At 55.7% G+C, this 12434-nt stretch overlaps 1 protein-coding gene across 1 annotated transcript in view; it reads left to right on the top strand.

Annotated features, from left to right (window-relative positions):
• Positions 1–12434, top strand: part of COL5A1 (collagen type V alpha 1 chain) — a 207313-nt gene that overhangs the window by 153764 nt on the left and 41115 nt on the right. Inside the window, 10 exon segments of the mRNA XM_033238619.1 lie at positions 788–832; positions 968–1021; positions 2098–2142; positions 2567–2620; positions 4089–4142; positions 7565–7618; positions 8493–8600; positions 10234–10323; positions 10421–10474; positions 11572–11679. Of these exon segments, the coding sequence (XP_033094510.1) occupies positions 788–832; positions 968–1021; positions 2098–2142; positions 2567–2620; positions 4089–4142; positions 7565–7618; positions 8493–8600; positions 10234–10323; positions 10421–10474; positions 11572–11679 (666 nt within the window).

The raw sequence follows: 12434 nt of genomic DNA, 5'->3' as shown, positions 1-12434 counted from the left end.
GGCAGGGCGAGACTCTGTCTCAAAGAAAAAAAAAAAAAAGAAAAAGAAAAAAAGAAACCAGTCAAGTTCAGGAAGCTGAGTTGGGACCCAGTGGGGATGTAGGGGCCGATGCACATTCAGCCCCTGGCTTTCGTGCACTGTAGATTATCTGCATCTTCCAGCTCTGATATCTTTGCACTGCATTTGTTTTCTGTGGTTTGGAAAATGCAAAACAGCAACAGAAAAAAGAGTATAAATTCTATTAGAGGAGAAGCTGATGACTCTTGGATATGTGATTTATATATTAAATTGCAAGTTTGCACGTCTGCAGAGCCTGTTGAAAATTTAATGGCTAATATTCTTAACTGTAGCAAAAGTAAATTATGTATGAAAGGGGTTGACTTTCTTCTCTTTTCTTGCAATAATGATTTCCCTCCCTGCTGAGGACAGAGAGAGAGAGAGAGAGATGAGGAGGAGGGGAAGGAGGGAGGAAGGAGGAGGAAGGATGTGGCGGTGCTCTGAGGAAAGAAACCAGATAATAGTATAAACATCCATCAGACTGCAGGAGGAAAATTGGATTTCAGCAGGACTTGTGCAGAAGAGCAAAGCTCTGTGTGTCGGGTGTGCGGTGAGCGTCTCGCCCTGATAAATCTCCTATTAAAACATGGAAAAGGTGGGTGGCAGGGAGGCCCGTGTTCCTCCTAGCCTGCTCTGAATTCAGAGTCTCTCAATAACCCGGGAGAGAGCTGCCACCTAAGCAGGGCTGGGCATTTAGAGAGTGACTGACCAGCCCCTTCTCTGATTCTAGGGGACCCCTGGAAAGCCGGGACCGCGGGGGCAGCGAGGCCCAACGGTAACCGCCCTTTCAGCTTGTGGGCATGTCTGGGACACGGGAGTATGGTTTAAGGAGCACGTGCTGGGGGCTGGGGGAAGGCAGTGTCTGTGAGTCGGGACTTGAGCTGACTTTCCTTCTCTCCCATCTGTCCAGGGTCCAAGGGGTGAAAGAGGCCCCCGGGGCATCACTGGGAAACCTGGCCCCAAGGTACGTTTTTGGCCTTCTGGGTGGTGGGTGGCATGAACCCAAGTTGCAAAGCTACAGAGATACGGAGCATCTGAGGGTGTCTGTGACCATTTTTATTTAAAAAAAAAAGAAACAGAAAAAAACCAGGACCTTTTCTTAGGTGTATTTAAGAAGAAGCTTGTCCCCTCCAGCAGCCTCTGGATGCCTTAGATGAGATTTAATTAAGTCACTGAGAACGATGGTCATGAGATGTGGCCCCAGCAGAGCAGGGGCAGGGCCTCGCCCCAACACCTGGGACCCCAGAGACAGCAGCAGGGGCCAGATCCACCACAGACTCACCCGCCCTGGTCAGGAGGCCCTCTTTCCTCTCTTGAAAGGGGTTTGAGAGCTGCAAAGGCCTCTACCAGAACTTTCTGGCAGGGGAAGGCCCAGGCCGGCTTCATGCGCATTCTTCCCACTGAGGGACATTGAAGCCACTCCTTGGGTGGAGAATCTGGACACAGACCCAACAGGAAGGCTGCTCCTACCTGTCCAGGATACCACTCCAGAGCGGGTTCCTGCTGGGATGAGTCTTCCAGTGGCTGAGGGGCCAAGCTGGCCTGCCCCTCAGCTGACCGGAATGTACCCACAGGCTACTCTGAACTCCTCTGGAACAAGCTCTGGGGTACTTCTCATGCCCGGTGAACTGACATGAGGCTCATGTATGAGAACTCAGAGCAGCAGCTGTCATGTGGGGGTGGCCCTATTTCTGCCTCTGCATGACTTTTCGAGGCGCTCGAGGCTGGGCCACAGCCTTTGTCCCACTCAGGAGAGTACTCTGGAAATGTCCAGCCCTGTAGACACTGGGCGATCAGCTGCGTGCAGAGGCGGGGGACAGGCTGGGCGGTCAGCTGCGTGCAGAGGCGGAGGACAGGCAGGCTTTAGTAGCCACAGATCAGCGCCAGTGCCTTCTGCCCCTTACTGAGGGTCAGGGCCACCTTGAGGGGTGCACACAGGCAATATTTGACTCAGACGTTTTGATGACATTATGGGCCAGAGTCTTTTCATCCAAATAATAACAATCATAAGCTTTTCCCCCTCTCTCCTTCCTTCTCAAGGGCAATTCCGGAGGTGACGGCCCAGCTGGCCCTCCTGGTGAACGGGTAAGGAGCTGGAGCCTTCGGGGGTGTCTCCGAGGGCAGAGCCTACCTCGAATGCCCCCTGCACTTTGTCCTGGGGTGGGCTGGGGCCAGGGAAGCGTCAGATCCTGCTGAAGGGTAGGTTTTCCTAAGATCCCAAGGGTAGGTCATGCCCAGGGAGTGAACTCTTCCATACGTCAGGGACCTCGACCCCAGCCCTGGTCTTGGGGTTTGGGAATGGCCGAGATGACAGGAAATGGGTCCCAGGCTCCATCCTGCCCCCAAGGGTGGGGCAGGGTGAGGGAGGGGCTGGAATAATAGAGGAAAGGCCATTGGGGTGGCGAGAAATAACACCTGCATTCCAAGAGCCACCGGCACAGACACGTCAGCCGCAGGAGCTGCTCGGAAGAGACCTCTTATCCTCAAACTGGCCTTTCTCTGTTCCCAGGGACCCAACGGACCCCAGGGACCCACGGGATTTCCTGGACCAAAGGGCCCCCCTGTAAGTAATGGCTTTCTTGCTGGGCCAGCACTGCCTGTCCCTTCCAACACCACCTGCTTTTCTCCGAGGTCTGCTGGGAGCTCCTCACAGTGGCCGGTGGGTGGAGGGAGGCCCGAGGTGAAATTCTGACTGCTCAGATGAGGGGGAGACCTCCGCCCAAGGCCACTGCAGGGCAGTCTTTGACTGTGTCCCATTGCCGGGCCGCCGGCGCTGGAGAGAGCTGCGCGCTGGGATCCTCTCTCCTTTAGACTGAAGTGATTTTCTCACCGAATTCTGTGTTAGTGCCGTGGAGCCGCCATCACGAGTGACCAGGAACTGGGTGTGGCTTAGAACTGGGTGTGGCTCTTCTCTCACAGCCCTGGAGGCCAGAAGTTGGAGAGCAAAGTGTGGTCAGTCAGAGCTGGCACCTTCTGGAAGCTCTAGGGGAGACGGGGTCCCAGGCTTCTCCCGGGGCGCTGGTAGCTGCTGCCAGTCCTTGGCACCCAGTGGCCTGTGCACACTTACCCTGGCCGCTGCCTCCATCTTCACGTGGACTTCCTTCTGTGTCTTTCTGTCTTCTAATCTCTTTCTTTTTTTTTTGTTTTTTGAGACAGAGTCTCGCTCTGTCGCCCAGGCTGGAGTGCAGTGGCACGATCTCGGCTCACTGCAACCTCTGCCTCCTGGGTTCAAGCCATTCTCCTGCCTTAGCCTCCAGAGTAGCTGGGATTACAGGTGTGCGCCGCCACACCCAGCTAATTTTTAGTAGAGACAGGGTTTCACCGTGTTGGCCAGGATGGTCTCGAACTCCTGACCTCAGGTGATCCACCTGCCTCGGCCTCCCAGATTGCTGGGGTGACAGGCGTGAGCCACCACGCCTGGACATCTCTTTTGTTTCATAAGGACACCAGTCACTGGGCTGGGCCCACACCCATCTAGGTTGGCTTCATCCTAATTCAGTTACACTGGCAAAGACCCCATTTCCAAGTGAGGTCACAGGCACAGGTTCTGGGGGGGACATGTCCTTTTGGGGGACACTCTTTGCCTCACGACAGGTGCGATGTATTTCCTCCAGTATCAACATCCATCTAGCAGTGGGATTATGATCCAGCAGGCATGGCGGGGCTGGTGGGGAGGGGGTTGGACTTTGCAACCGACAGACTCAGGTCCTGGCGCCGCTTGTGTCACCTGCTGCTGGTCCTCGGGATGCCAAGTGGCCTCTTCTGCCTCGGTTTCTCCCTTGGGAGATGAGGGCGACAACAGCATGTCCCTTGGGGCAGTTGTGAGGATTTTGTAGGATGACGGGCAGGTGCCAAGGGCAGCCTTAGATTTATTATCACTGTCCCCCTGCCTGCCGGGTGATTGTCCTTCTCAGAGGATGTGGAGGGACAGGAGCCATGGAAATAACGGTCACTCCATGTGGCATTAAATCTCAAAGGTGGGTGCTTCTCAGATACGAATGAACCTCCTTTCCTTTGGTTTTTTTCTTCAGGGCCCTCCAGGCAAGGATGGACTACCCGGGCACCCTGGACAGAGAGGCGAGACTGTGAGTATCCTGGGTGCTGGGGGACATGGCTGGCTGGCTCTCTGAACACCCTGCATGTGGGCACAGCCCTTGCTACCCAGTGCCATCTAGGACCCTTCCACTGACTCAGCCAGGCTGTGAGGCAGGGCAGGGGCAGAGCAGTCATGCTGGCCGGCAGCGCCTTGTGGCATCTGTGGGCAGAAGGCAGGTGCTGACTGTGGGCTGGTTTTGGAAACTTTGGTAAAAGGCCACATTTAAAGATAGACACAGATTATCCTGGGCAGACTGAAGCCTCGTGCATCCAGCCTTATTTTCCCTCTGGAATAATGCTGAGTGCCACCCAGCTTGAGGGATATGTCTTTTAATTGGGAAAGTGCTGGCAAAGCACATGTTACTCAGTGTCATTCAGTCATTCGATGCTGCAGCACTTCTAGAGAGCGGCTGTGGGCCACGTACCATCCCCACCCGCGTTTACCCAGGCCCTTCCAGCTCCAATCCAGGGGGTCTGGAGGATGCCTGCGATGTCCCCTTTACAGTAAAGAAGACACGCGCCAGTCAGGTGGACGTGGCCTCTAACTGGTCATGCCGTAGGGCACGAGGTCTTTGCAGCCAAAGACTCCCCATTGACCTTGCCCTTCACTTTAGAAATGCATATCACAGGCTACTTCATCTAGACCAGAAAGGACTCCAACGTGTTCAGTTGGGAGAAAAAGCCCTCATCAGAAACGGCATTTTCCTGGCCCCATCAGCCCTTTGGAATTTGACCCAGCTCCCTAAAGGTGTGTGTCAGGAAAGGGTGCAGGCACGCCTGTAACCTGGCCCACACCTGCGAGCTTGGGACTCCAGGCTTTGACTATCTGGGGACGTGCAGCGTCTGGCGACTTCCTCATCACCACGCTGTGTTCCTTCTCTGAGTGCCCACCTGCTCTGTCCAGCTTAAAGGATGAATGGCACAGATGCAGCATTTCCCACCAAGGAGACTGGGGGGCATGTCAGGGTCACTGCAAGGGTCTCTGCAGCCAGGTTTCTAGGGGTCAGGATCTCTACAGGACCAGCAAAAGCAGGTCCCCTCGCGGAATGGGTCTGAGTGCCCTGTTGCATATATTCTCCATGCCTGCTTTGAAAAAGTCTCCTTTGTCTCTCTATGGTTCGTTGTGATGAAACCTCTTTTAATTATACCTTCACTGGTGTTCTGCATGGCGCGTGCTGCCTGATAAATGGAGATTGCTTTGCTCTTTTGTTGATAGAAAAAATGAAAACATTTCTTCTGAGCTTTGCATGTTTTTCTCTAATGCCTTTTCAAGGAGACAAGGTAGAAGGTTTTACATATTATTTGCTTTTCTCCATCTGACTTATTCTGGACGGAGGCTGGTAAAAGAATTAAGCTGCTCGTCTCTGCTCAGAAAGTTGCACATGTACTTCCAGCTGCCTTCTGCCACCCTGGCCGCCTCCCTAGACACAGGGCACTGGAGTGATGCCAGTGGGTGCTCCATGTCTCTGAGACCCACTTAGGACATAGCGTCTCCTCCATGGGCTGGTCTGGACAAGCCCACCAGAAAGAGCTGCTCTGGAGTGTGGATTTCCTTCTTTTTTAAAAAAAATGAAACATAAATGGTCATTATTTCTCCTAAATGTGAGCCAGAAACTTATTTCTCAGCAAAGGGCTGAGCTCATATTCCATCCTCAACAGCCAGGAGTGGCTGAGGGCCCCTGGGGGAGGCCTTTTTTGTTTTGTGTTAACATTGACATTAGCAAAACAACCAAGGCTCCTGTCTCCCCTTGGGCTCTTGGGCTCTTCTCCCTGGGTCCACTGAGCAGGGCATGCCCTTGACACCTGTCCGCCACCCCTTCCTTCTGATCCCGTAAGTGTAATGTACATTAGAAATGATCATTCTAGCCAGCTGTATACAACTGAGCTGGGCTTAAAGGAGAGAGCCCTTCTAGAGTTTGCAAAGAAGCTGAATCTGGGCTGGGCACAGTGGCTCACACCTATAATCCCAGCACTTTGGGAGGCCAAGGTGGGCAGATCACCTGAGGTCGGGAGTTTGAGACCAGCCTGGCCAACATGGTGAAACCCCGTCTCTACTAAAAATACAAAAATTAGCCAGGCCTGGTGGCAGGCACCTGTAATCCCAGCTACTCAGGAGACTGAGGCAGGAGAATCGCTTGAACCCGGGAGGCGGAGGCTGCAGTAAGCCGAGATCGTGCCATTGCACTCGCCAGCCTGGGCAACAAGAGCGAAACTCCGTCTCAAAAAAAAGGAAGCTGAGTCTGCTGTGGGTTCATATGGCCCGGTGGCTTGGTGTGAGATTGTACCACTGGCTGCTGGACAGTGAGGCAGTGAGCCCAGGCCTGGGGCCATTCACCCTCTAGCCCTAGCTTGGCCTCGGGGCCAGCCACCTTCTCCTCCAGAGTCTAGAGTTTGCCTCGAGGCCTCCGGGTGGAAGGTGTGCATGTCTCCACCAGTGTCATGTGGCACCTGCAGGTGGCTTCTCGCTGGCACCTGTCGCGCTCTGCAGAGGTGCCCGGAAATGAAGCTTGTGTTGCCTTAAGGTCATCTTTCTCCTTTGAGGGCGAGTACAGAAAGCGTGGCGACACCCACAGCCAAGCCAGGATCGTTACCTACGCGTGAGCATGCAGAGTGGCCGTGAGATATTCCCGCTGAATCAAGCTAAAAATAACGCATCCAAGCTGCCGTGTTATGAAAGCAGCTGGCTCTCGCTCTAGCCTGTTTTAAATACATGCTGAGGAGCACACGGGCAGAGTCACCTGTTGTGCATCAGAGGCGTTCACGCCAAAGCAGGGCAGTCGCCACAGAGCCACTGCTGAGAAACAGCCAGAGGTAGCCCCGGGTCCAGGAAGGGCACCGAGCTGACTCAGAAAAGGAACGCTTGGTGACATGATAAAGGCAAATTGCATCGGCCTAAAGATGCAGAGGCAGAAGAGCAGCCAGTGAGATGAGCTTGTGTGGCTTTGTTACCCTTGTGAAATGAGTGCAAATGCACAGTGGCTCACGCCTGTAATCCCAGCACTTTGGGAGGCCGAGGCAGGCGGATCACGAGGTTGAGAGTTCGAGGCCATCCTGACCAACGTGGTGAAACCCTGTCTCTACTAAAAATACAAAACTTAGTCGGGTGTGGTGGTGCGTGCCTGTAATCCCAGCTACCCAGGAGGGTGAGGCAGGAGAATCACTTGAACCTAGGAGGCAGAGGTTGCAGTGAGCGGAGATCGAGTCACTGCACTCCAGCCGGGATGACGGAGGGAGACTCTCCATCTGGGGGGAAAAAAAAAATGAAACAAGAGACATAGGCCTTTCACACAAAGTCTGGAACGTCTACTATGGGGGAAGGGAGGTGGGGGGCAAGCATCCTGCTGAGAACAGTGCAGGGCAGGGTGGCGCAGGCCACTGCAGCACCGTCAGTGCAGTGACTCTCTCTTGACAGGGTTTCCAAGGCAAGACTGGCCCTCCAGGACCCCCAGGCGTGGTCGGCCCTCAGGTAAGCTCCAGCCTTCCCGAATGCCATGGGTCACCCGGTGTCACTTGCCCGCAGGGAAGAGGGTCCCAGCCCGGGCGTCTGTTGCCTCCACGATTCCGGAGGTGCAGGTGCTGCTGAGAGGTTGTCTTAGGTCCTGAATGCTGGTCAGCGTGAGGCTCGCCCCCACACACGAGCAAAGATGTGTTTGCCCTCGACACGAACCCAGCACGCAGGGCAAGGAAGGCTGCCCGAGGCTCACAGTGTGGCTGGGGCCAGACCTGGGCCAGCTCAGGAACTGGGCTTATCTCTGCTGTGGGTGTCCAAGGCAGACAAGTCTTCCTGCCACTGGGCCCTGTGGGTGCCACGGGCCTGCGGTTCTAATCGCAAATCGGTGGCAGATCAGTGGCAGGAGCGGCTTAGGGCCGGGATTGATGGCTTAGAGTTGCAAAACGGGAAGGGGTCACCTTGTGTCCTAGAAAGCGCACACCTCATGTAGTGGTAAGATGTGGACCCGCTGCAGCCACAGAACTGAAGGGCATGTGGGCTCTGCCCCTCGTGTGGCTTTTCCTCCCATCCTCAGCCTGTCCCGTGGCTCAATCAGCCTCTCTCAGGGCATGTCCCAGGAAGGCAGGCTTGGCTGTGCCTCCTGAAGGCGCCAGGTTGGGGAAGAGGGCCACGTGGGGCCCAGCAGGGACCAGGCAGTGAGCAGCGCACCAGCACCCATCCTCTGGATTGTTGCCAGGAAAAGAAGGCTTGCAAAGGCACTTGGAGGTTTGGTGGGCCTGCAGCAGACCTCTGCCTCGGTGACCAGGGCTGTTCTTAGGTTTAGGAAGAAATGCTCGCTCCCTTGCAAGTCACTCGAAGCATTTGTGGCTGACACTGATTTTCCCCACAGGGTCCCACGGGAGAAACGGGCCCAATGGGTGAGCGTGGCCACCCTGGGCCCCCCGGACCTCCCGGTGAACAGGGGCTTCCGGGCCTTGCTGGAAAAGAAGGGACGAAGGTGAGTTTCTGGACCCTTCTGTGTCAGCTCAGACGTTTCCTAAGGAAACATTCTGGGGCTTGGTGCTTTTCTTGCTCTTTTCTGATGAATGGAGAATTCCTGAAACAGACGCTTCTCATGCCAGCTCACTCCCCAGATGGCACGATTTGCTCATTTTTGCTTGATTCACTCCAGGAGTCGTGCTGACCTGCTCAGGGATGGGCTTGGGGAAGTGCAGGGGTCACCACCATCCTCCACCGTCTGCTGTCTCCCCAGCTGCCAGCCCTGCTCCCAGAAATGGTTAAAAAGCTCTGGGACTTCGTGCGTCCGTAACACATTTAGCAGAAAGTGGCCCTTTTAAAAACCCCTCACCCCAGCCGGGTGCGGTGGCTCACGCCTGTAATCCCAGCACTTTTGCAGACTGAGGCAGGTGGGTCACCTGAGGTCAGGAAGTTGAGACCAGCCTGGCCAACATCTCTACTAAAAATACAGAAATTAGCTGGGCGTGGTGGCGTGCCCCTGTAATCCCGCCTACTTGGGAGGCTGAGGCAGGAGAATCGCTTGAACCCGGGAAGTGGAGGTTGCAGTGAGCCAAGATCGTGCCACTGCACTCCAGCCTGGTTCACAGCAATGAAACTCTATTTTTTTTGTTTTTTTGGTTAAAAAGAAAAGAAAAAAGAAAAAAAACAGCCCTCACCCCAAGAGCCTGAGAAATTATAAAAGTGAAAAACAAACATGTTTTTGTCCCACCTCTTGATGCCAGCTCCAACTACCCCCTTTTCATATCTCCTCCCCTGGGCACCCCAGAGTGAGTGGCCTTAACTTGCTGTATTAGCACAAAAATAGCCGTTCCCTTTCAGGGATGCTGCAAGGGCAAGCTCTTCAGCCTGTAGGACCACAGAAGAGTAAACCTGAAAAATAATAAAGTGAAGCAAATGAAGAAATACTGAAAAAACCACACACCCGTGTGTGCATGTAGATATAGGAATCAAAACACATGGGTACACGCACACGTGTGTGTATTCTAGACACAAAGAGAGCTCTCCAGGCTTGGAAAGGCGGCCACGGGCATTTGACCTGCTCGTTTGAAACTGCACTGTGTTCCACATTGGACCCCAGAGGATATTTTGGAAGATATCAAATCTTTACTGTACCTCAGGGAGAGTCGAGGCTAAGTGGTGACTTTTTTTTCAGAAAATGTGGTTTCAGGCTTGAAGAAGTCCCTTAAGCGATACGTGCATTTAGGACAATGCTTTTAACGCTGTTTTGACCATAAATTTCTTTGAGCACAGTCTTACAAGGAGCCCCAAATCTATGGAAAAGGTAGATGTGCCCTCAGCTGCCACAGGGCCCATCGTAGCCCTTAAGGGCCTTGGGAGAAAGGACCCTGAAACTCCATGGAGCAGGGGTAGAGTCAGATTTGCACGCAGAGCCTGCCCTATGAGCATGGCTTCCAGGCAGAGGCTCGGGCTATGCTCCCGTGTGTGGACTGCTGAGTCCAGTCACGACTCTGGAAAGTGGCCGGGGGAAGCCCAATCCAGCCCAAGTCCAGGGGTGTCTGATGAGAAGGCCCCAACCCTTGGCCTCGCTCCGGGGCGGGTGAGAGGTCTGCGTCGCTGGTTCCAGGAAAACTCATTTCTGACTCTGTTTTCAGGGTGACCCAGGCCCCGCAGGCCTCCCTGGGAAAGATGGCCCTCCAGGATTACGTGGTTTCCCTGGGGACCGAGGGCTTCCTGGTCCAGTGGTGAGTGAGAGGCCAGGCGGGGAATGAAATGGGACAGTATGCAGCCCTGGAGGCCTCTCCCCGCGTGCCCTTGACCAACCTTTTCATGGCTTTGCAGGGAGCTCTTGGACTGAAAGGCAATGAAGGGCCTCCTGGCCCACCAGGCCCTGCGGTGAGTCAAAGCCTTTGTCCCATCCTCTTTCTTGAGTCCTATTCTCCAGGTCAGAAGGGGCAGTCCCTGAGAGCCCAGAGCATGCAGCTGCCCCAGACCCCTGAGGATCCTGGGGAGGACGTGGAGGGGGGAAGATGGCCTTTGGGGAGATGTAGACAGCGCATCCCAAGTCCACAGCCAGGATGATGAAGGGTCCCAGGGGCACACCAAGGAAAGGAGAGCGCTGGGCAGCCTGTAGGGCAGGAGGAACCACCCTGTGTTGCCTGTGGAGTGTGCTCCCTGGAGGAGCAAGGAGAAAGCCTATACACCTAGCGTGGGTCTAGGCTGGGCCAGCAGGGGAAGAAACAGACACGGGTTTCCAGGGACTCTGAAGATGCACGCTAAAGCCAGGCTGCCCACGGCGGGGGCACACTGGGCAGGACGGCCCTCTCGATTAGGCCAGGTACCCACCCATCCATATGCCAGCCCCCAGGCAAGGCATTCCCTGGAAAATGCACACCATGGAGGAGCACAGCAGAAAGGGGCATGGGTGCCCTGTGGGCATGCGGGCCCTGGAGGGGAGTGGGTGCCTCGTGGGCATGTGGGCCCTGGAGGAGCGTGGGTGCCCCATGGCATGGGGGCCCTGGAGGGGAGTGGGTGCCCTGGGGGCATGTGGGCCCTGGAGGGGAGTGGGTGCCCTGTGGCATGCGGGCCCTGGAGGGGAGTGGGTGCCCCATGGGCATGGGAGTCCTGGAGGAGAGGGGGTACCCTGCGGGCCTTAGAGGGGAGGGGGTGCCCCACGGACATGTGGGCCCTGGAGGAGAGAGGGTACCCCATGTACATGCGGGCCCTCGAGGGGAGGGGGTGCCAGACTCCTAAAAGAGGGAGCCCTTTGAAGGCAAGCTCACCACAGGGCACACTGTCAGACACCAAGGGGAGGAGCACCTGGGAGCTTAGCTTGGAGTTACAGGAGGACACAGAGCCCCGAAAGCTAGACCAGGTAGTTTGTGCTTGCAAAGGGCCATAGGGAGCCACCGTGGGCTCTAGAGTGAGCAGGTAAGTGGAGCGATCAGCTGGTGAGAGCCTTTGAAACAGACTGTTTTCTTGCTTCACCTCAGGGATCTCCAGGGGAGAGAGGTCCAGCTGGAGCCGCTGGGCCCATTGGAATTCCAGGGAGACCTGGGCCCCAGGGACCCCCAGGGCCAGCAGGAGAGAAAGGGGCTCCTGTAAGTACTGCCTTGGATTGGGGGAGCCCTTCCCTCAGAGGTGCTGGGATCGTTCCGTGTCCAGCCTTGTCCCTCCTCCTGTGATGACCCCGGGGTGTTTCCTTGGGATTGGGGATGGGGTGGGGTCTGTGGCCCTCTAGGACAGAGGGAGTGTCCCACGGTGACCTGGTGACCTGGTGACGTGCCCGAGGAGCACAGGAGGAGCCCCGGCGCCAACCACATTCTTCCTGCCATTAGCTGAGCCAGAGGGGCCCTGCGGGGATGATGCTGGGCAGGGCTCAGCCTGTCCACGCCTGCACGCTGGTGTTCCCCACCCGTGTGGACAGAGGAAGGGGCCAAAGACAAGACAGTGTCCTGTGGACTTGGTCTCCATCCAGCCTCAGTGCCACCTGTGTGGTCGGACCACAACTGCCCACTGTGTGAACTGCTCCCCGCTACTGGCCTAGACCTATGGCTGGGCTCTTCATGGGAAAGCTTATTTGGAACTGGGGAGTCCCGTTTCTTGGTTGGGGGCAGGTGTACAGACCAGATGTCCAGCAAAGAAGGGGCAGGGGATGGGTGGATAACGGGAAGACGAGTCACCTTCCTCTGTGTCCAGGAAAGCCCACCTGCTGGTGAGCCCCAAATTTTGCAGGCTTTGTGGAGCCTGAGGAGTAGAGAGGAGCGTGTCTTGAGGCCACCCAGATCTTGGTCCTCATGAAGGAGATGAGTGAGCGCCCTTGTTTAGATGCTTCCTGCCAACCTGCTTTCGTGAA

This window comes from Trachypithecus francoisi, unplaced genomic scaffold (genome assembly GCF_009764315.1).
Source record: "Trachypithecus francoisi isolate TF-2019V2 unplaced genomic scaffold, Tfra_2.0 Lachesis_group16, whole genome shotgun sequence".
Classification (NCBI taxonomy): Eukaryota; Metazoa; Chordata; class Mammalia; order Primates; family Cercopithecidae; genus Trachypithecus; species Trachypithecus francoisi.
This window is presented reverse-complemented; position numbering and strand designations above follow the sequence as displayed.